Source organism: Cicer arietinum, chromosome 6 (assembly GCF_000331145.2).
Source record: "Cicer arietinum cultivar CDC Frontier isolate Library 1 chromosome 6, Cicar.CDCFrontier_v2.0, whole genome shotgun sequence".
NCBI lineage: Eukaryota > Viridiplantae > Streptophyta > Magnoliopsida > Fabales > Fabaceae > Cicer > Cicer arietinum.
This window is the reverse complement of record NC_021165.2, coordinates 5,208,144-5,232,424: the sequence shown is the minus strand read 5'-3', so window position 1 is coordinate 5,232,424 and position 24,281 is coordinate 5,208,144. Positions and strand designations below refer to the sequence as shown.

General features: G+C 32.0%; 3 protein-coding genes across 3 annotated transcripts; 2 read left to right on the top strand and 1 right to left on the bottom strand.

The window, feature by feature from the left end:
* Positions 1 to 483: 483 nt before the first annotated feature.
* On the top strand, positions 484 to 2,496 carry LOC101494699 (clathrin light chain 1-like). Its single transcript, XM_004503641.4, has 3 exons — positions 484 to 882; positions 1,443 to 1,596; positions 1,732 to 2,496. Exons 1-3 carry the CDS (start codon positions 572 to 574, stop codon positions 2,227 to 2,229), a joined length of 963 nt encoding a protein of 320 aa, XP_004503698.1. The 5' UTR covers positions 484 to 571; the 3' UTR covers positions 2,230 to 2,496.
* A 2,273-nt stretch (positions 2,497 to 4,769) lies between these two features.
* On the bottom strand, positions 4,770 to 13,909 carry LOC101494387 (puromycin-sensitive aminopeptidase). The gene is made up of 32 exons (XM_004503640.4): positions 13,677 to 13,909; positions 13,341 to 13,421; positions 13,199 to 13,243; positions 12,919 to 13,059; positions 12,741 to 12,816; positions 12,576 to 12,652; positions 12,190 to 12,303; positions 11,979 to 12,053; positions 11,770 to 11,877; positions 11,479 to 11,691; positions 11,303 to 11,364; positions 11,141 to 11,168; positions 10,974 to 11,060; positions 10,836 to 10,861; positions 10,526 to 10,589; positions 10,348 to 10,428; positions 10,134 to 10,181; positions 10,003 to 10,021; positions 9,830 to 9,834; positions 9,714 to 9,725; positions 9,573 to 9,629; positions 9,349 to 9,458; positions 9,197 to 9,277; positions 8,895 to 9,078; positions 7,812 to 7,960; positions 7,565 to 7,703; positions 7,319 to 7,465; positions 7,131 to 7,212; positions 6,703 to 6,878; positions 5,977 to 6,204; positions 5,263 to 5,334; positions 4,770 to 5,147 (listed from the first exon to the last, which is right to left on the bottom strand). Exons 1-32 carry the CDS (start codon positions 13,752 to 13,754, stop codon positions 5,067 to 5,069), a joined length of 2,946 nt encoding a protein of 981 aa, XP_004503697.1. The 5' UTR covers positions 13,755 to 13,909; the 3' UTR covers positions 4,770 to 5,066.
* A 4,947-nt stretch (positions 13,910 to 18,856) lies between these two features.
* On the top strand, positions 18,857 to 20,831 carry LOC101494078 (cytochrome P450 89A2-like). Its single transcript, XM_004503639.4, has 2 exons — positions 18,857 to 20,000; positions 20,093 to 20,831. The coding sequence occupies exons 1-2, from the start codon at positions 18,974 to 18,976 to the stop codon at positions 20,584 to 20,586; spliced, it is 1,521 nt and encodes a 506-aa protein (XP_004503696.1). The 5' UTR covers positions 18,857 to 18,973; the 3' UTR covers positions 20,587 to 20,831.
* Positions 20,832 to 24,281: the final 3,450 nt, after the last annotated feature.

The following is a 24,281-nucleotide window of genomic DNA, read 5'->3' as shown; positions in this document are numbered from 1 at the left end:
CCTTGTTAGCATAACCAATGAAAAATAATAATAAATGTATTTAAAAAAATTGTACATTTTTATAATACAATTAGGGAGAGTAAATAATTTTTAGAATGGAAAGAGTATTTACCTAATAATTTTTATATGAGATGATTTATCCCTTTTAGTTTAATTAGAAGTTTTACGTTCAAATTCAGTCTTAATAATGTAACTTCGTTAAAAATTTTAAGAAATAATGTTGTTATTCATTATAATTTTATTCTAGAAATTAGTCTATGCAATTGCGCACACAATAAAGTTATTTTTTTTTTTTAAAAAAATCTAAAGAATATTTCATAAAGTAAAAAAAAAAAAAACAAATAAGTTTTCAAAGTGTTTTTTTTTTTTTATTTACCAGAAGTATTTCACAAGTTAAGATATGTAATTGTAAAAAGAAAAGAAAAACGCGAGGTATGTGTGATAAAAGAACGTAAGATATGTAGCATAGGACACGTTGCAACGCCAATTCCAATTCCAAGTTAGTAATGTGATTGGTGAAAGACAAAAACATAAGCAACAACACAACACAATTGTGATCCGAAAAGGAGTAATGGAGTCGTTTGAGGAACACTCGCATCAACCTTACGACGACGATGACGACGACAATAACAACAACAACATGGAATATTACGATTACGGTTCTCATAATCCCGACGACGATCACCTCAACGTCGATAACAACACCGACAACCAACTTTCTCCTCCCGTTTATGGCTTCGGTGTTTCAACTCCTAACCCTGATTTCGTCACTCCTTTTCAAACCAATGAAATTGACGAAGGAACATTCTCTTCTGATGGCCCTCTCCTCCCTGACCCCACTCAAATGCAAGAGGAAGGCTCTGCTAGACGTGAATGGCGACGGTTAGATTTCTTTCTTTCTTTATTCTCTCCTATTAATCTTTATATATTCTTGCATGCAATGTATGTTACTTTCTTCTTTCTATTCTTTTCAGTAGCTTGATTTTCATTATTTTTAGTCTTTACACATTCAGTGAATTCTGTATTATGACGAATGTGAGCTTCTATTATTATGTGTATTATCAACTTTGGTGATTTTTGTTTTTAAAAGAAAATCAAAATATGTTTGAGATCTTAACAATAGTCACTGATTGGTTGAAGTTGTATACAATTGATGTATAGAAATTAATTAATCTCAAACTATTTTAGAGTGTGAGTGACATTGTATACAAATTAAATTGCAATTTATATTAATATCAACATCTTTTTAATAATTGTCTGATTAAGTATTACAAATAATTGTCAAATATAAATCTAATATAAATGTCTCTGTAATAAAGTGCATAAAACTTGTACACAATTTGTGTGGTGATGAAGAAAGTATTACTGTCATGCTTGTGTGTGTGTTTCATTATTTGTTAATTATATCTTGGCATTTGCTTTTATGTCATCAACCTATGCAGGAAAAATGCCATTCATCTTGAGGAAAAGGAGAAAAAAGAGAAGGAAATGAGAAATCAGATTATAAAGGAAGCTGAAGAGTTTAAGGAAGCTTTCTATGAGAAAAGAAAACTCAACTGTGAGACAAACAAACAGAACAACAGAGAAAAAGAAAAGGTATAATAGTAAAGTTGATTCACAATTTGAAACCATAAGTAATTCTATATCTACTTCGCCTGTTCCATTTTTCTGCATCATACGGTACTTCTTAATGTGTATGCAAATGAAGAGAATGAGTTTATACATGTGTAGATATACTTGGCCAACCAAGAGAAATTTCACAAAGAAGCTGACAAACATTACTGGAAAGCAATAGCAGAGATCATTCCTCGTGAGGTTCCTAATATCGAGAAGAGGAGGGGGAAAAAAGAAGCCGATAACAAACCTTCCGTTCATGTTATTCAAGGTCCAAAGCCTGGCAAACCTACCGATCTTTCTAGAATGCGCCAAATGATTTTGAAGCTTAAACAGAACCCTCCATCTCATATGATGCCTCCACCACCCAAAGAAGAAAAGGATGGAAAAGAAAACAAAGATGGAAAAGAAAACAAAGACACTAAAGATGCAAAGGACGGGAATAATGACAAGGAAGGGAAAAGCTCAACACCAACTTCCACTGCAGATTCTGCAGAGAACAAGCCTACTACACCTGCAAAAGATGCTGCTGCTGCTACGAATGGTGAACAACAAGACCCTCCAACAGTTGAGAGTGAGAAAGTGGCTAGTTCTGAGCCAGAAGCTGCTGAGTGATAAAGACAATATATTATTCTTTTTTCTTAGCAATTCTTTTTTATATAATACCTATTCTTTTGATCTTGCTAAATTCTATTCTTACATTCATTGAGAATAAGTGATAGGCATATGATGATACTTTAGACTTTGCAAGTTTGCAGCATGACCTGTTGAGAGCAGCAGTCTAAACTATTGTGCTAGATTTGTAGATTTTAGATGCAACTCCTTTTGTTTTTATCTTACTTTGGAATTCCTTATCAAAGTACAATTCTTTTCATTCTCTTATATTTTGCATATTTATTTCATTTAACTCTCAGCAGCTAGCACATTGTTTTTGTTAATTCTGAGGTCTTGCTTATTCACATAAACATTTGATTATTATACGACCAACTAGTAACTAAGGTCTCAACCTACAAGAACTGCTTGGTCGTTAACCCGAATTTGCTTTCTTCTCGAGTTTAGATAAAACTATGTTTATCTGCAGGCTTTTGTGGATCAAGCAATGTAAAACATCTCTGTACGATGAATACAAATTACCAATTTTGATTATGCTGGGAGATAAACATGTAAGGAGGACTGGAATTGGAAGTACCGTTGTACTACTGTTGATCATTTAAGTTTGTGACATTGGTGATCTAGTTGTACTAATATCATGATTTAACTAATTCAGCTCAACTAGTAAGAAATCCGAGACAATTGATTTGATCACACAATTAAGAATCTTATGATTTAAGGAATTTATTGAATGTTTTCCCACTTTTGATGGTCACCTCAAAGGGTAGAGGTTGTAGTTGAAGGGTTCGCATTGCAGTACCAATTTTGTCCCCGATTCCTTGCAAAGGATAACTTCCACTCATTGTGAATTTCAGGCCACCACTTCTTTGACATTTCACTCTGCTCAACATTCACAATGCATCAGCGGCAGGTGCGGTTCACAATGCCTATTGTGGAGTTACAAGGGATGTCAATGTATACTCGCATATTTCACGCAGGGGTAGTAGTCTCCTACTACCCGGGACCTACCCACTAGACACATTTTAAATATAAAGTATTTTAGTTAAATATGTCAATAGTAAAATTCTTTTTTAATAGTGAGATTTTTTATTTATTGTAATACTTAATTTTTATTTTTATTTTTTTAAGGTTTAAACATACATAAAAATGTAATTATTTTACTGTCAACTTCACTGTATTTGACCTCAGGCTGGCACTGCACTAAACTTCTATTGATGTCTCTAAATCATTTTTTTATTCTAAATTTAAACCCACACATATAGCATGATATTTTACTGCAAGACAAAAGAAATAGCTTTTTCTTTTAGTATGTGAAATACTTTTACTGATTTAAGATTTTTAAAATGTAATTTTGATTTTATAATTTAAAAAAATAATTTTTATGATAATTTACATAAAAATAATATAAATTATTTTATACTCATTTGTCATCGATTAAAAAAATAATTAACATTCAATAACTTAAATGTTTTAATACGATAAAAATCACATTTTTATTAAAATGATATATTTTAAAAATGATTTTTATGAAGAATTTTTTAAAATAACTTTTTATTTTAATTATTTTTGAAAATTTCATTATCTAAAAGAATGTATAATATTTTAAAATAAACTATTTAAACAAATATTTCATTTGAAACTTTATTTTTAAAATTCTTTTTAAAAATATTATATAAATTAATTTTTGAAAACTCTTAAACAAACATGTCAAATAACTAGCATCTCAAACTGATCCATGGCTACCCGAGACTGAGAATAAAGAGATTTTCAGCCTATTTAAATTGGCTTTCAGTCACCACAAGTTGAATAAATAATAAGTCTCAAGACCTGTTTTACAAAAAAACTGCCTTTGCTTTCCATGAACAGCGATAGGCAATTACTTTATGAAGGTTGCTCGTGTGCCCAAAGTGTTTATTCCCTTGGCCTCAAATACACTATCTGAAAGCTAAAATTTAGTAAAAAGTCAAAAAAATGAGCAAACATGCTAATTAGATGAACAATGACCTTAGTTTTTTTTTTTTTTTTGTAAAATTAAACAGATTCAAAAGTAGAACTGGCATAACGATGGTTTTGGAATTCAAGTAAAGACTACCGTATTGATTTTACCTCCTATAAAACATGGTATTGATAGGAATAGAGATACTTTATCGCTGTCAAACATTATTGATTGTTTCTAAACCTCAATTTGACTAAAAGTGATTAAAAAAAACTGTTGGACTAATAATATGACAAATTTTACTTGGAGCGCATTCAGAGTAAAATCAAATGAACATTCATTTCACTTCGAACACATTTATAAATTTAACAAAAATAAATTTATTTAGAATCACTTTTAACGAAAGTTCAATCACACTATTTATGGTGATGCAAACCGCGGTTCAAATATAACATTCTATAATCATTGACCCAATATAAATAAATATTTGGCTAAAGATATCATCAACAAGATGGCAGAGTTATCACTATCAAACTTTTATTATAAAGCTGAACCTGGAGAAATCAAATTGAAAACTTATAAAATACTGGAGCTATATACTTCCATATCAAAAAAAATTTCCTTTCGTATATTTCTATATCAAACTACCATGTTATCATAAAAAAGGTACAATGGACCATAGTATATTCAATTGTTTTAGGATATCAAAGATAAAATCATGTTCTTCGTTTTATTGCATAAATAACTATGTGTAATGCATCCTGGGAAAATCGATATGGAAATCAGATACAAAAAAACCTCAATTTGAGACATGCATGCATAATCTTAGGATTATTTTAGCTAAAAATACGCCAAAACAGTTTAAAAGCCAGCCTGGTAGTTTTTCTTACTAGTCATTGGCACTTTAAGCAGCTAAACTTTTCGAAGCAATTTCAAAAACATTTTCTGATAGGCCATTAGAAGACATGATCTTCTCCAACTGGGCCTGCAACAACACAACATAAATTGCTTTAAAATTCCTGACAGACAGATGATTATATTATTATTCAATAATAATTTAAGAAAATAACAGCTAATGCGACAAATTAACACTTCATTACCTTTGCAAGTTTTTGTCTGTTCTCATCGTAGCGCCTCCACCTTGAGAAGGCTGACACCATTCTTGAGGCAACCTATATTAAACAAAATCCAATCCAAAAAGTACTACGTAAGGACTGTGTAACTGACAAAACACCCTGTAAAACCACTCCCATGGTTTCCTAACACTTGGGCAGGCAATAGTGAAACAATTTTGTTATGTTTTTGCTGTTATACATACAACTTTTTAAAACAGAATGAAAACAAAAACAAAACAGATTTTTCTCAAACCAAATAAGCAAGTTGTTAGATAACAAACAGGCCTAACCAACATTGTATTACAATTAGAACAGTGCTAAATATTAAAAAAGATATCACACAAGATAAAAGCAAGAAAGACAGTGTGTCTCAGTTTAGAAAAAGCAACGCACAGTTATTTCTGTGTATGATGGAAATCAGTGGGTATGCATTGAAAGGAACCAATCAAACATCTTTGTATGCTTTCATGTTTTTAGTCTTTGTAAGAATGAGCATTTTCCTTGAACTCTAACTTTCTAAAAGAATGAGAGCAACAATGATTAAAGTCTAAACTATTTGGTCGTAGATCTAAATCTACTAAAATGTCATAAACCAATCATCCCAAAAAAACTTAAACTGTTGAGTGAAAGCACGTAATATTTTTATCTAACATGTGAATAAAAGAACCCATAATTTAAAGATGGGTAATGAGAAAAGACCTGAGGATTTATTTTGTCAAGTTGAACCACAAGATCTCCCAAAAACTCGTAGCCCAACCCATCCTTTGCGTGGAAGTTCACAGGAGACCCACAAAAACCTCCAATGAGAGAGTAGACTTTGTTGGGATTGTGCAGGTCAAATGCTGGGTGGCTTAACAATTTCCGCACATTCTCAACATTACCAGGAATGTCAGACACTGCTTGAAGAGCAAACCATTTGTTCACTACCTGGAAAGGAAGGTCAAGTATCAACTAGCAATCTAAAATACTTCACTAAGTAAAAGCCCAAACTCAGGTAGGTAAGAGCACTTTTCCAACCAAAAAAAAATTTGAACAGTGCATATTTCGGTTAGAGTAGTACAAGAGATATTGCATTAGAAGTCAGTCAGCAAAAACATATAATAATATTTTACAAAGCTAAAGTAGGTGTCAAAAGGAACGGTCTTCATCCTAGGTAATGTGTCAAGAGGGAGGAGAGCTTCTCTTCACAGTAATGTGTAAGAAGGAAAGGAGCAAGGGTGCTCTTCATGGATAATGGTCGGGAAATTGCTGTTAAAGTGCACCTTAAGTGTAATCTAGCCTCACTACCATCATAAGAAGTTACAGTTTATAACATGGATATGTTGTTGAGTAAAAAAAAACACGGATATGTTGTCATAGAAAAACAGTTAAAAACATCAAAAAATCGATATTTATTTTCAAAAAGTAGTAGAGATGGACATTTACCAAGTACTCATTCTGCCACTTGTCATAAAAGTCAGCGAGAACATCATCACGAGCTTTACCAGGGTTCTGGGCTACGGAAGCCAATGCTGCAAACTGCTCGGTCATATTTGTAGCAGTTTTGTACTCTTGAAGTGCAAGGTTGGTGAATTCTTGATCCTCGAGGCTTGCAAGATAAGCTACCAATCACACCCAAAAAAAAAAATGTAATTAGAGAAGACCTGCTGCCAACATGAATGAAAAGGTATCTTATATATAAAACTGGTAGAATCAAATAAACCAAACATGCAATAAAATTGTTGAATAAGCAAACCATATCAATCAACATTTACTGCATTCATTCTACACAGTATTATAAATATAAGCGGGTGTGGTGAGGTGATCTGATTTAGACACAGAAATTACAAATTCTACAAAAATAAGAGGTATACCAAGAGCAACATTCTTCAAAGCACGTCTGGACATGTGTGCATGATTGAACACATATTCTTCTGAGCTCCTATTATTTTCTACCTGCAAAAAGGTAAACAGTCACGTGCATTAGTGAAGAGACTCATACAAGGAAGACTAAAAGTTATTCTATTAATAATTCCAGGCAGCTTCAGACAAAAAGGCATACTGTGCTAAGGAGTTCTGATCTCAGTTCACTCGCAAGCTGCTTCCTGATGAAAGACCGAACAGTATGAACAGCATCAGGGTCTGCAACTTCCATCATGTCCATTATTTCTCCCTCACCAGGCAGAGTTATTGCCTTTGCCACAAACTCCTAGAAAATCAAAGAGCGTGATGTCCAATCAATGCAATCATATGATACAACATCCCACAAGAAAAAACTGAAAAACTTAAAACAAGTTACTTAGCATACTTTGTCCAGACTTGAGTCACATAGTATACGTTTAAACCCATCAACAAAACTGGAATTCAGAACCAATGGTTTATTATGTTGGAAATCATCCACCAAAGTGAGCATCAACTTTCGTGCCAAAGTTTGTCCAGCCTCCCATCTAAGCCATTTCAAATAAGGCAGTATATGAATTTCCATTATGCTATCAAATAAAAAAACTAAATGCTTGTCCAAACATGAACAAAATGCAACTTTGAAAAACACAAACCGGTTGAATTCATCAGAATCATTGGCTAATAGGAAAAACAGGTCATCATCAGTGAGATCGGATTCAAGACGAATAGGAGCACTGTATCCTCTTAACAAAGATGGAACGGGCCTCTCAAAGATATCAGTGAATACAAACTCTTCTTCTTTCTGCAGTTGATACAAATAAATTTGTCAGTCAAATGATTGATGAAATGTCCCACCATGATCGGCATCTTATTGCATTTCTACAAATAACTTTCATTTTTGGAATATTAGGCAGATAACATAAATCAATTCTCTGACAAGGAGGGAAGGGACATGCAACATGGTTTAAAAAATTTGCACTCATTTTTCTTCACTTCAAATTATAAACATAAGATAAGATGATCATACTGTCATATGAAATAACTGATAATTTCTTTTGTAATATCTGTTATAATTAGAATATATTCATAGTTTTACTACATACAGTGATGGACCCAGAAATGAGAAAACATAGGTAGTGGGAGAAAGGAGAAAACATTTTGTCAATTAGAAAGAATGTATTATGACAATTTTACAATCTGGATTGTGGATGCCAGGACTGATGAGTTTTATAGTTGAGGAAGGACGTAGATGTTTGTAGTGATTGACTGTTTTGGCTCTTTGGCTCTCTTTCGGAAAATTTTGCTAGCGTGGAAATGGTTGGGTAGCCTTATTTGTGATACGTACACATTTTGAAAAACTGATAGTACACAAAACATAAAACTTATGTTGTTGGAAAGCACAACCCCTACAAACATACATCCGATGCTAAAAAAGTAGGGGGCAGGGGTCATTTCATGAATCATGAGGAGAAACAAAGATATAGCCAGACTACCATAGCCTTGACGATTCGATAAAACTAGTCAAAGATGAAAAGGCAGGACAACTAGTCTGAACAGAACAGACTGGACAAAGATAGTCAGAAATTCAAACATCGTTACATCAAAGAAAGGCATTAATAGGGGTAATGCACATGGTAATATTTTAGAAACTCGTTCGACATTACAGGTATAACTAAGAGACCTGCTTAAAACATGAGTTAGTAGAAATTATTATCAAAAGAAAAGTTCCAAACCACCTTAGTAACTCTAAGGACTGTAGTGCAGACTGATTGGTCATTGCTTGAAACAGATTTCAAAGCCCCGTCATGATAAATAGTCGTAAGAGGAATGTCCTTTCCAGTTGAATCAAGCAAGCCTGCTGCAATGGGAATGAACATGGGTTCCTTAACTGACTGCCCTGGAGTTGCTGGTATCTCTTGACTGCAGAAATGTCCCCATCAAACATATTACCAAAGACAAATAATAAAAAATAGAAATCAAAACTTAACTACCTTTATATACCCAATCAAAAAGAAATGAAAAGCAGAAGTTTGTATACCTAATCTTCAAAGAAAATGTATGTGCTTCAGGATTGTAAGAAGTATTTACTTTAACAACAGGAGTCCCAGCTTGAGAGTACCTGTACATTAGTTGATTGGTTAATATGAAATTAGCATAAAAATGCTGGAAAAGAAAACCATAAATACAAACCACAGTAAGAAATTTGCAAAATCTGCATCATTTGCATCTCGCATGGCAGCATAAAAATCTTCACATGTGACAGCTTGCCCATCATGTCTCTTAAAATAAAGATCCATGCCCTGAAATACAGAGAATCTGTGAGTTGAATTCTAAATTAAGCACATCAGATATCTAGCAGCATGACATTGCAAGTAACAGGTTATTGTAAGCATTGAATAAACCAGAATTCTTACCTTTCGGAACCCTTGACTTCCCAATAAGGTTTTGTACATTCGAACAACTTCAGCCCCCTGATACATAGGACCATAAGAACAAACTGCCCGGGAAACTAATGGACATGGAGGGATTAAAAAATTTAGAAGTAAAAATCACACCTTTTCGTAGACCTGCAAAAATAAAAAAAGATATTCATTATGAACAATTTTATATCTTGACAAGAGAAACTGGAAAAAAAACTGGTTATAATCTGCAACAAAAACTGTAAACATACCGTAACTGTAGTTTGATATTGATGACAGGGCCACATCATAAATTAATCGTGGAAGGTTGTCAAGATAACAGATAAATTAGCGATTAGAGAGAACATGAAGTCGTCCTACAGCAGAGTATAATTGCAAATATGATATTGACTCAATCTGAAGTTCTAAAAATAAAGAAGCTTGCCTGTGTAGAAGTTGTCCATCTGTCAAGGAGGAAATCAATAAAATATAAATACAAACTTACAAGGCATATATCAAGGGGTTAAGGGGCGTTTTGAAGACAAATGTATGAGAGGAAAAGGTCCAAATTCTAACCTTGATGTAAGAGTGTGGTCGCACTGGATGGGCCATAGGACCTGCATCCTGGAAAATTCAGTATAAGAGTATCAGAATGCTAGTAAAAAGAATAGTAAAAAAGATGAATTATAATGAAAGTACCAGTTAAAAATAACACATATACACAAAATCCACCAATACAGAACTTGTACAAAGGAATAATAAGAAATGGAAGATGAAAAAGATAAGTAACCTGTGGAAACTGATAACTTCGAAGTTTTGAAACATCACCAACCCTCTTTACAGTACGGCTTCCAAGGTCAGATGAGAATTCCTGCAATAATTGATGCGTTATAGTAAAATACTCAATGGAAGAAAAGTAACGTTGAGGCTCCAATTGAAACATAGCAACTGAGGTCAAGAGGCAGTACCTGATCACGAAAAACAGTGAGACCTTCCTTCAAACTAAGCTGGAACCAGTCGCGACATGTCACTCTGATATCATTTTCAAATAAAACATTAATTACGTATGCAAATGGAAAGATATAAAAGTACAATTAACAAATGCATAGCATGAACTTAATTTCAAATGTCAGATATTTTCATGTGAAAACTCAGGTTTATGATACATCAAATTTAAATCCAAAACAGAAGTGAGTAGGAAAATGCATTATAAAATGATATAGCAAGAGCATTTAAAACCCTTAGTTGAAAGGACATCAGGATCATAAGAAGCACCACCTGTTGCCAGTCCAATTGTGGAAATACTGCATAATAGATCAGAAATAAGCTCTAATCAAAATCAACAAAAGCCAAGGAAGTTGAGTTTTTCAAAAATTAAAAATCCCCCACATTTGCTGATATGTGATAGTTACAAACCTCGTGGCCAATAACTCCCAAAATTGCAGCATAATCTGCATCCGAAGCAGTCTCTGGGGAAGCCAATACAAGTTTGGAATTGAAAATCTACAAACAAGCCAATGGAAGTATAAATATCAGGTGTCAAGACAAACAACCCACAAAGAGAAACTGACAAGGAGACGTACATTCAAGCTTTTGTTTTCCATGGCTCCCCTGACAATTACAAAAACAAAAAATCAATATTACTTCTTGTACCCCTAATCTTCTCATGCTATCTCATCTCATAAAATATACAAAGGTACAATACATGATAGGAATTTGCAAAAAAAGAGGTAGACAGAAATTACATATTAAAATCTGGGACAGCAACAATATTGAAGAGATCCAGGTCATATTCAAGTCCAAAAACCTGTTTGCAAAACACATGACAAGACAGAAGAATTCTTTAGAATTTGAAACCACGTATTTGCACTCTAGATAGTTCATCTGATCAAATAAAAGTAAAAACGAAATAATAACTGACATCTTCATCCCACTTCATAGCTGCTTTCAAAGAATACATAGCATGTGCAGTCTTAGGTACATCATCTGCAGGTGTCCAGATCCTAAGGGACACCTTCCTTCCCGAGCGGGTAGTAAATGTGTCGTCTCTGCTCTGCAGCTGCCCAGCAACCAAAGCAAACAGATAACAAGGTTTCTTGAAGGGGTCCTCCCAAACAGCATAATGTTTGCCACCCTGCAGCAAAGCATAATTAATGTCCATATACAGTGAACTAACCACCAAGAAAGCCTGTGCAATTCAATAAAAGATCACCTCCAAGTCACCCTGTCCAACCAGGTTTCCATTAGACAACAATACTGGATACAGTAATTTGTCTGCCTCAATGCGAACTGTATACTTTGCCATTATATCAGGCCGATCCTGTCAGATGATAGGTTATTAGGATACATTAATTTGATGTGGAAATTAATTTTTAAAAAGTAAAGATATGATCATCATATTAACTCCTCTAAGATGCAAACCTGATAAAACGTGATTTTACGGAAGCCTTCAGCCTCACATTGAGTACAGAAATTCCCAGATGACTTGTAAAGCCCCTGCAGGAAATCAAATTCATAGTAAGTAAGCAAATCCCCAGCCCCTCTTCAAACTCTAAATTGGAGTGATTGAAGCAGAAAAGAAGAAGCAATATATACAGAGAAGACAGTTCTAAAACAGGAGAGCCTCATTTACCTCTAATGATGTGTTTTTCTGTGGTTGAATCTCAGTAACAATTTCAAGATCATATTTACCACTAGGAGGCGATTGGATTGTTAGATGGCGTGCATCCAAATGATAATCTTCCTCCTGTAGATAAACATAAGAGACTATCTTTAAAATTATTCTACACATCACTCCAATCACCTATGATTGCTAACTTGCTACCTGTATAAAGTGTTTCGGAAGTGAACGACACCTAAGGTTTAGTCTAGGGGGCATAAATATTACAATCATAATATTGACTATACTGAAATCAGGAAATAGAAAATGAACATCCTTGCTTGATAAACTAGCAAGATGGCAAAGAAATTCATATTATGTCACAAAGTGAGTAGTACCCAGCTGAAAAATGTGTATACCTTCAATGCCTTGCCATTAATCTGAACTGAAACTAAAGTCATGTCTTGTCCATCCAAAACTAGCGGGGGAGAAGAACCTATTTCATAAAATAGGAAATTAATGCTGCATATATTTCTGTTGATAAAAAAAGTTACAAGATAAGGAAAGGAACCATAAAAGTCTACCTTCAACGCGAGGAGACACAGCGATTTTAGAACTAACTATTGTGCTCTCCTCTCCTAGGGAAAATTTCAGGTCCACCTGGAATAGTTCGATGCATCACGAGAAGAAAAAAAAATGTTCAAATTTTAAAATTGACAACAGTGTGAATAAAACATGATCTAAAATCTCCAATAAACTTACAGTTTCAAAGTAGTAATCGGGCATTTTGTAATCCTTTAAGAATATTTCTCTTGGTGTCGCCATTTTAGATTCTTCAACTTGCTTTGGCAAATCCTCGGTGGCAACAGAACAAATTAGCTTCCTACTTGCTTTCTTGACTCTCTAGTAAAGAATACAAGAACAAAAATGATCAACTAATCAAACAGGAAAACTGTACATAATGGTAGAATATCATTAAACACGCAACTACATAAACAAGAAAAAACAAAGTTCCATTCCAGCACAAAACATACAAACTTACCGGTAAGGAAGAATAAAATGGGCAACAATTATTTCGGAGAATGACCTGTGAATGTCATATGAATCAATCAGTTCACTACAGTCATTGCACAACATTAAATCGTCAATTTAATTTTTAAAATAAAAATAAGAAATGAAAAAACCTCAGATGCAAGGAAATGTCTATATCTGACACTACTTTTGGAAGCTTTCTGAAGATAATTAACACAGCAATTAATCTGAAGCTGCAGAAATGAAGTAAATAATCATCACATCACAGTCCATAGTATATATGCAAGCAAATTAGAAAACTTCTACTGAATTGTTTTACACAATAAAATAAAATAAAAAATAAAAATACATGTTCTAGGCAACAATTCTTAGAAGTTGAGAAACTTCAAGTTAAACATTGAATCCATCTAAGTTTTGATGATATAGAATATACAAAAATGAAAATTAAAGAGTGAAGGAATGTGTGTATGGATAAAATAATCACACACAGGAGCGGGGGAGATGAAACCGAGAAGACTCTTCCTCGAAAAAGCCAGTGTCTTCGATGGAAGAACCAACCGTGCCATTATTCACGAAAACCTAATTGAGACCTATGAATTTTCCACAAAAACAAAAGAATCCAGAAAGGAAGCTTAAGAAACCCTAGATCAGTTAACGACGGCGAACTCTCATTCTTATAAGTGGATTAGGATAAAGTAGGGTAATTTCGAATTATGGACGTGAAAATTCACTCAAAAAATATATATAATGGATGAAAATGGATTGAAGCAATAATAACATTATCGTATTGAAAAAATAAATAAAAATAAATAATATGATTGACCAGTTGAAGAAATGATGATTGAGCTTCACCTGGTTCGGCGATGAAGTGCAGTGAAGGGAAAACCAACTGGAGTGGATGGAACAATAATATATAGAGAGAAGATTACAGGATCTAATTCGATTAACCTGACCAATGTTTTTTTTGGTATAAAATTTTTCTCTTCATAGAATATGATTTTAGAGTTTAACTTGAATGCCCTCAAATATTTTTTACAATTAATACAATATCACCACCACTAATGTTCATTATTATAAATTAATTAATATATAAGTTAAATATTAATTAATAGTAATAATTCATTATTAGCATATCAAATCACTGATAGTAATAATTGTTTATTCAGATAAACGGAAAATAGTACAATTTTCATTCAGTTTCACATAACACATTCATTTCTAAAATACATTTACCCTCACTCTAGACTCTAAGGTTGTCAAATGAACTAAACAAATCAACACAATATAGTCCAATAAGTCCTTTACATAAATAAGTCATGATTAGACCGTAAATTATCAAGATTGATTTGAAAAAATTATATTTTATATTTCTCTAATTTGACTTTTATTTCTACAATTTTTAAAAAATTCAATTTTATTTTTTTCATTTTTACATATTCAATTTTAAAATTTTTGCTGATTTCTATTTTCATAAACTACAAAATTTATGCTATATAATTTCTTTTCAAAATTTCCAATTTATAAATTATATATAAAATTATTTAGCGTTGAAAAAAATTAGTACATATATTCAATTCACACTTGGTATGTAAAAAGTTTTAGCATTGAAATCTTTGATACATATTAAAAACAAAAACAAAATTGATATGACAGATATTTCATTTTTATAATTTATAATATAGCAGACAAAGAAAATTTGAATTTTTTGTATGTAAAAAAAGTTTATAAACTGTGATTGAAAAAATAGAAGACAAAAAGTTACATACTAAAAAGTTTTATAAAAAAATAAAGAAAATATTCTATATATCGAAATTTTCAAAATATAAAAAAATAGGCTAGATTTTTTTTTTAACTTTTGTATTGTCTACTAAGATAATTTGAAAGTTTATCCAAAAAGGGACAAAATGTAAAGATTAGAGGTCAAATTGTGGGGGGGGTGGAATCTAATTGACTTAGACTAATATGGGCTAATAGGTCAGCCAAGCAATTTATTTTTTTGTTTATTTACTATTTTTATTTGTTTTAATCAATCATTGCAAAGCTACTCTGTTGTTGGTCGATCATGACCGCAACCGCAAGGCAAAGAGAACTAAAAAATATGTGTGCACGGGAGAAGTCAAATTGGATGGTTGGTTCAATGATCTGCCAAAGTGACGCTTGTTGCTAGTTAAGCGCTTTTGGGACATTGAAATAATACATTATTGAGTTTCCTTCACACAACTAGTGCACCAAATAATAAGTGATGGACGTTGTGGGGATGATATCCATCATCTAAGTAAAAGAAATAGTCTAATCAATTAAAGAATCACGTGATTTTTTTATTTTCGTTATTGTTTTTTATTGTACGTTTAATATTTTCCTTCAAGAATTTGATGAGTCCGTGAAAATCCATACCATTTTAACCTTAACTTTTCAAATTTTATCAAACTTTTTTAGCATTATATGTGACATTTCACTTTCAAACAAATTTCAAAATCTAATTGCTTCTTCTCTCTTACTTCATCTTTATATTTTTCAAAATAATTTCCTCTCACTTTCACTACATATTATTATATCAATACAATATTTGTTTCACTATGAATGACTTATTTAATATTTTCATATAGATTAAAAAATATATATAAATAAGAGCAAAAAATAATTTTTTTAATAAATTATCTTTATTAACTATTTGTATACTTATCATGAACATTAGTATAAAATCAAAAACAAATTTAAAACTTAATTAAAATTTATTAATTACTTAATTCCAATAATTTCAATAAAAACTTTATCTAGCACGCGTGCACTTATAATTGTTAAAAAAGTTAATTATAAATTATATTATTTTACTTTTATGATTATTATAGTCTTAGAAGTTTCACAATGATCAAATGATTGTTCTGATATTTAATCTTTAACAAAAACATTTATAATTTATAATATAAATATTTCAAGATTATTTCAATTCAAAAAATTTAAAGAATCCACAATCAAAAACTTACACAAAAGTAGAATGGTTACATTATGCATTGTCATTATTTTTCTATACTTTTTACTCCACTAATAAAATGTTAATTTTTTTATTTTGTTATGATTCAGATATCATACTCTATATTAAATAATTGAGTAATTTTCTATTTTAACCTTATTAAGGAATTCCAATAAAAATATAAAATAAATAGACTGGAATCCAATTACCATATTATTAAATAATTATTTTACTTAATTAAATCTAAATTTAATTAAATCCTATCAAATATATCACCAAGTTGTGCTATTATAATAGAAAATATTTATTATTATAGTGTGATACCAATTATACGATATAATATATAATAATATTTAAAAATTTAAAATAATGATTTTAATATTAAATAAATAAATTTATTAATTACATTATCAAATAATTATTTGACTTAAATCAAAACCAAATTGAGTTAAATCATGCTATTAGTAAAAGCAAATGTTACCTTCTTATCTTTTTTTTCTTTTTGAAAAAACAAAGAGAGATGATTTGAAAGTGTGAAATTATTATACATAATATATATAGTATAATATCAAATAAAGTAAATAATTATATAAAAAAAGGAAAATAATAAAAGAGGGTTGTTGAAACAAACTCTCAAATTAAAGTTTTGATGAAAATAAACAAAGATTAATTAAAGATGTTAATTATGATTTTAAAATGTTATGTTAATTTAATTTGTGCTTTTGAGTGAATTAATTCAAAAATAGGAATCAGACAAAGCAAATAAAACAACTCAAAACTAAAACAAGATCATTCTGAACAAAACGGAGAATGTCACAGCATCTTGACCAATCAATCTCCACTATTTCAACAAAGTTTTTTTTTTCTTTTTCTGGATCTTATGCTAATATCACCAGTACATGACAAGGAACACATAGGTTTCATCTTAGTAGAAGAAGGTTCTCGAATCATTAAAATAAAAGAACTCGAAACATGCCAGTTGAAACAGTTTGGAACCTCTTCAGTCAAATTGTCAAGAAAGTTCGATCAACTTTGATATATGCAAAGACACTACAAAGACATCCAGAAAATATCAAAACAGGAACTCCAGATTGACCATCAATCTCCAAAAAGATCAAATTTCCAGAACCAGATTGATAATCAATCTTTGTGTTCTGCATAAATCCAGTAGTGTTCTTCCTACTTCTGCATTGAGTTATAATCATTCTCCAAACTATTTTGAACAGATTCAAAGTTTTAGATCAATGTTGTAACATCAATAATTAAGTAAGAAGCTTCAAAGGTCTTTAAACTATACGACAAATGAATTAAGCAAAGCTGTAACAGACTCAGTCAAACAGATTAAAAACTATTCAAAGGTTGGATTATTTTTAATCTCATATATTAGTTTTGGTCAAATCTGACATAGCACTACCAACAGCTCTTTTGAACCTTATTTAATGCTCCTAAAACGCCTATAAACGGAAAGCTAATATCCAGGACTAAACCAAAAATTAAAGTGCTGTCAATTCCCATGAATTATTCACATTCACATACTTGAAGTTCTCATTTTCACAAAGAAGAAGCAGTTATAAATCCTCACATTATATTGTGTTACTGCTACTGATTTCTTTGTAAAGAATTGAATCTCAAACAAGAGTTGAGACATTTCAAATTCTATCAAAACAATCTTATCATTATTGTAAAACTCAAACTATAAGAATTTAATTATAGTTTGATTAGATTGTAACGAATCCTATCGAGATAGATGGGTATTGTATTCACTTTCTCGGTGGAAAAGAACAAGGCTTGAAACAAATCATGGTCGATTTGTGCTGAGTGCTGTAAAATCAAGAAGGCTCTTTGTTTTAAACACTTAGTGGAAAATCTCACAGTTGTGAGGACTGGACGTAATCCAAGTTGGGTGAACCAGGATAAATTGATGCGTGGTATCTCTTCCCTTATCTATTCACTTTCAATTTGATTGATTAACAGGTTAAAAACTTAAACAAAATTGTTAATTTTAACTAACCAAGATCGTTCTCCGTTTTCTGGTTAAAACCAAGAACGTTATCCGTTTTCTGTTTCCACAACCAAGATCAATCTTTAGTTATTTTCTTAAATTTTTAACATGAATTTTTAAAAGGTGCATTTACAATTCAAAACTCCCTTTCTTATAAATCGACATTGTTACTTCAAGGATGACATAATTAAAATATATATAATTAAAATCAATTATTTTAAATGATCTATTTATTATTATTATTTAACAATATAAAATATATTTATAATGTTTATGTATTTGTTTATTTTTAAGCAAAAGAACAAATATAGAGATAAGAGAAGATCGATCCAATATATTTAGAAGTATAAAATACATGTTACCTTAAATGTTACATTGAAAGCCTTTTAAATAGAAAAATAACACAAATCTTATACAAAAACAGATCAGAACAAATATGAGATTCTTTTCTTAACCAGCTAAATTTAAATTAACATTTTTAACTAATATGTCATATTATAAATTTGAGCTACCTCAACTGAACATGTAAATTAAATTCATAATTAATTTTATATTAAATAAATATAAATTAGGCAGTTGGGTAAAAACTATAATTATTTTGCCATACATATTTTTTCAATTAAATAAATATTTTTTTAGAGTATCACGTTTTCAATCAATATAACATTATTTTTTAAAGCAATTTACTTCTTTTACATATAAGATTCAAAGGCGCCTCTTATTTATTTGGTGCGGCAGTTGCACACAATATAATTTATCTTTTGTCGACACTAACAGAAGAGTAAAGGTGTTTACAAAGTTCAGATTACAAAATGGAGACATGGTTCATCACCTTGGTTTCTGTAAGCATATGTTTGCTTATTAGAGCTACATTATCTCTGTTAACCAAAAACAAAAATAACATAACCTTACCACCTGGCCCACCATACATCCCCATAATCACAACCCTCCAATGGCTAAGAAGACCATTCACCCAACTCGACCCATTTCTCCGAACCCTCCCCACAAAATACGGCCCAATTACATCTCTTCGAGTCGGTCCCCGCCCAATCGTTTTCATCTCCGACCGAACCCTCGCCCACAACGCCCTAATTCAAAATTCATCCGTTTTCTCCGACCGCCCTAAAGCCCCTCCCACCGTCAAATTAATCTCAAGTAACCAACACAGCATCAATTCCGCTTCTTACGGTGCCACGTGGCGCACTCTCCGTCGTAACCTCGCTTCCGAAATGCTTCACTCGTCACGCGTTAAGTCATTCTCCGAAATCCGTGAGTGGGTCCTACATACACTCCTTAACCGTCTCAAAAACTCTTCGGAAACAACGGATTCCGTTGTAGTCGTTGATCATTTTCAATACGCAATGTTTAGTTTACTTGTTTTCATGTGTTTCGGTGAAAGAGTTAACGATGAGAAAATCAACGACATCGAGCGTGTGCAACGTGCACTTCTAATAGGACTCAACAAATTCAACATACTAAATTTCTTTCCTCGATTTTTAGTCCGTAAACGTTGGGAGAAATTGCTGAAGTTGAAGAAAGATCAAGAAGATGTTTTACTTCCGTTGATAAGATTGAGGAAGGAAGCAAAAGAAAGTGGATTGGGAAATAACGTTAATAGCAGTGTTGTTTCTTATGCTGATACTCTTTTGGAATTGGAGTTGCCTGAGGAGAAACGAAAGCTGAGTGAAGATGAAATGGTTAGTCTCTGTTCGGAGTTTTTGAACGCTGGTACGGACACGACTTCGACGGCGTTGCAGTGGATCATGGCGAATTTGGTGAAGTATCCGGACGTGCAACGCAAAGTTGTGGAGGAGATTACAGAGGTGATGGGTGGCGACGGTAAGATTCTCGATCTAAAATTAAATTGAATATAAGCAAAACTAAGTCGTTGAGGGTAATTTAGTGATTTGACTAATTTTTGTTGATGACAGAGATAAGAGAGAAGAAGGAAATAAAAGAGGAAGATTTGCATAAACTGCCGTATCTGAAGTGTGTGATATTGGAGGGATTGAGGCGTCATCCACCGGGGCACTTTGTGTTGCCGCATGCAGTGAAAGAGGATGTGGTTTTTAACGGTTATTTAGTTCCTAAAGAAGGTACGGTGAATTTCATGGTGGCTGAAATGGGGAGGGACCCAAGTGTATGGGAGGATCCAATGGAGTTTAAGCCAGAGAGGTTTTTGAAGGATGAGACGTTTGATATTACGGGAAGTAAAGAGATAAAGATGATGCCGTTTGGAGTTGGGAGAAGAATTTGTCCCGGTTATAATTTAGCTTTGCTCCATTTGGAATACTTTGTGGCTAATTTGGTTTGGAATTTTGATTGGAAGCTTCCAGAGGGAGGACACGTTGATTTGTCGGAAAAACAAGAATTCACCGTGGTCATGAAAAATCCATTACAAGTTCATATTTCTTCTAGGATCTAGGTAAGATCATAGAGGACATACATAGTCTGGGGTCACTACTTGCACACGTTTAATTACTCGGTGGTAATTATAATAATCGGACGGGAAAGTAAAATGCACCATGCATCAAGTGTAAAACCATCCTAAATTTTCTTCTTTAAAGGATATGAAACTCAACTTCGAGTGAAAACACTGAAAATTATTATTTATTATTATTATTATTATTATTATTATTATTATTATTATTATTATTATTATTATTATTATTATTATTATATAAAGAAAATACAATATCATTGTTAAAATCATAAAATTTTAGTACATATAAAATAAAGATTTGGCTCGTATTTGTTTTTTTTTTTTTTAAATTGAAAAAATATTTTTTTTTATATAAAATATAATGGGAAAATTGTAGGAAATAATCTATTCTACAAGTGAATTTGGAATATATAGGAATTTATTTTTGCACTTATTGGGGTAGTTTTTTTCTCTTGTGCATTTTTATGTATAATATAGAAATCAAACCTGTATATAGTTTTTTTTAATAAACTATATATTTTATACTTGTAAAATTATTATTAGGCAATTATTAATTTTAATTAATTGCATAATGGATTTTCACAATCTATATTTTTATATGGTAATGTACAATTTATATTGAGTTCACTGTAACAAAAACTTTACACCAATGTGACAACTCTACAACAACAATACATGTATTTTTTTTAAAATAAAAAAACAACAATACATTAGTTTCAAAGATAATAAATTAGTAAATTCAATACTTACGAGAAGCTTTTTTTAATCAAGACATTCTAGAAGCTTTAATTTGAGTATACGAGAAGCTTTTTTTAATCAAGACATTCTAGAATCTTTAATTTGAGTATGTCTCCAATGTCTTTCGAATTTAATTAATGGCTCGTTTGATGGATAGGATAAAAGACATGTTATAAATAAGTTATCATATCATATATAAATTCACTGTTTGATGAACCAACATGATTGAAATGTTCCGTTTTATTTATATAAAAAAATTAATTAATTAATAGTAAAAATAATAAATAAATAAAATCAACTCCACTTTATTTTCCACCTCACATTTTCCCTCCTTCTTATTCTCCCTCTCGGCTACACCAACCTCGGGTGGCAACCTAAGAAGTTATGCAATTTATTGTGATGCTTCTAGAGTTGGTATTGGTTGTGTACTTATGCAACAAGGTAAAATTATTGTCTATGCATCTAGACAACTCAAGATGCATAAGATAAATTAACTATCCCACACATGATTTGGAAATGGTTGCAATGATTTTCGCTCTTATGATTTGGATGCACTATCTATATGGTGAAACTTGCGAGATTTATATCGATCATAAAAGTCTTAAGTATATCTTTCAACAACGAGATTTAAATTTAAGACAAAAAAGATGGATGAAACTCTTGAAAGATTCTGATTGCACAATCTTATACCATCCAGGGAAGGCAAATGTTGTTGCAGATGCTTTGAGTCGGAAATCCATGGGTCGTCTCGTTCATATAGCATAAGTAAAGAGCCTAATAGTTAAAGAATTTCAATAAATTGTTGAAAGTGGAATTCAATTTGAACTTGATCATTCGAGGTTATTTTTAGCCCATGTACAAATTCTTCCAACCATAGTTGATGATATTAATGAAGCTCAAAGTCAAGACTCATACTCGGTGAATATGGTAAATAATGTTTAGAATGGTAAACTTTCAGATTTTTCAGTTGATTGTGATGGTGTGCTGAGATTGAAGTCTCGATTATGTGTTCTAAATGTTGATGGCTTAAGGAGGAAAATTTTAGAGGAGACTCATCATTATTATTATACTATTCACTCAAGTTCTAATAAGATGTATCAAGACTTGAGAGAATTATATTAGTGGGAAGAGATGAAGAAAGGCATATCAAATTTTATCTCTAAGGGCTTAGTATGTCAACAAGTAAAGGCTGAGCACCAAAAGGTTGTAGGGTTACTTCAATTTATTGAAATACCTGAATGGAAGTCGGAAGACATCGTTATGGATTTTGTCACAGGATTGCCACAAACCCAAAAGGGATATGACTCGGTGTGGGTGATTATAGACCGATTGATTAAATCTGCACATTTATTGCATATGAAGACTACCAATATGTTAAACTTTATTTAGACGAAGTTGTCTCTTTGCATGGTGTACCGATATCTATTATTTTTAAATGTGTGGCCCAATTTACTACTCAATTTTGGAAGTCATTTCAAACTTCATTATGAACTCATTTGAAGCTTGGCACAACTTTTCATCCTCAAACAGATGGACAATCTGAAAGAACTATACAAATATTAGAAGATATGTTTCGTGTCTGTGTTCTGGATCTTAGAGGTAGTTGGAATCAATATTTTCCCTTGATGGAATTTGCATACAATAATAGTTATTAATCTAGTATTTAGATGGCTCCATTTGAGGCTTTGAAGTTGGAGAAGCTAAACTAGTAAGGTCAGAGTTGACTCAAGATGCCGTTGAAAATGTTAAATTGATTCGAGATCGCTTAGTGACAACTCAAAGTAGACAAAAATCTTATTCTAATAAGATGTGTCATCCTTTGGAGTTTTAAGTGGCAGAACATGTATTCCTACGTGTTTCGCCAATGAAATGGTTTTTGTGGTTTGGTAAAAAAAGGGAAAACTAAGTCCAAGGTTCATTGGACCGTATGAAGTTTTAGAGAGGGTCGGACCAGTAGCGAACCGTTTGGCACTTCCATCGAACTTCTCAGGAGTTAATCTGGTCTTTCATATTCCGATGCTTAAAAAGTATCTTCATGACCCTTCTCATGTGATTAGTCATGAAGATGTGAAGTTAGATGATAATCCATCATACGTTGAACATCCGATAGCTATATTAGATCACCAAGTAAGACGTTTACGCTCAAAAGATATATTTTCAATAAAAGTTATTTGGCGTGGTCTATCCGGTGAAGAAAGTATTTGGGAATCCAAATAAGTCATTCGTGTAAAGTACCCACACTTATTTTTTAAACTCAATATCAGTAGTATATAATAAATAAATAAAAAGTCAAATGAATTCGAGGACGGATTTTTATAAGGGGAGAAGATTGAAACGCTTCGTTTCATTTATATAAAAAAAAAATTAATTAATTAATTAATAATAATAAATAAATAAAACCAACTTCACTCCACTTCATCTTTCCACCTCACATTTTCCATCCTTCTTCTTCTCCACCTCTTCTTCTCCACCTCGACTACACCAACATCAACCTCCCCTATTTTTAATCTTTTTCCTTCTTTTTCTCCTTACTTCCTCTCACTCCACAACACAAATTGCACACATAAACCCTCAACCCTTATAATAAATTTAACATATTCAAAAGTATAATTTCTCATACACCTACAAATGCTATTGGTTAGGATTTTATGTTGGGATTTATACTTTAAGGAGTGAGAAAGGTAACAATTTCTTGGAAGTTTTTCATTGAGACTATTTGAGATAAATACACAATTCAAATGCTAATAATGCACAACAAGAAAACAAGCATTTTGTGAGGGCAAAAGCCCTCACAAAGGGGTATAATCAGCCACAAAGGTGGCTTTTGTGAGGGCTTTTGGCAGCCACAAAGAAGCTGGTCACAAAATTTTGTGAAGGCTTTTGCAGCCATAAAGTGCCAGAAACAGGTTGGCATTTGTGAGGGCTTTTGCAGCCACAAA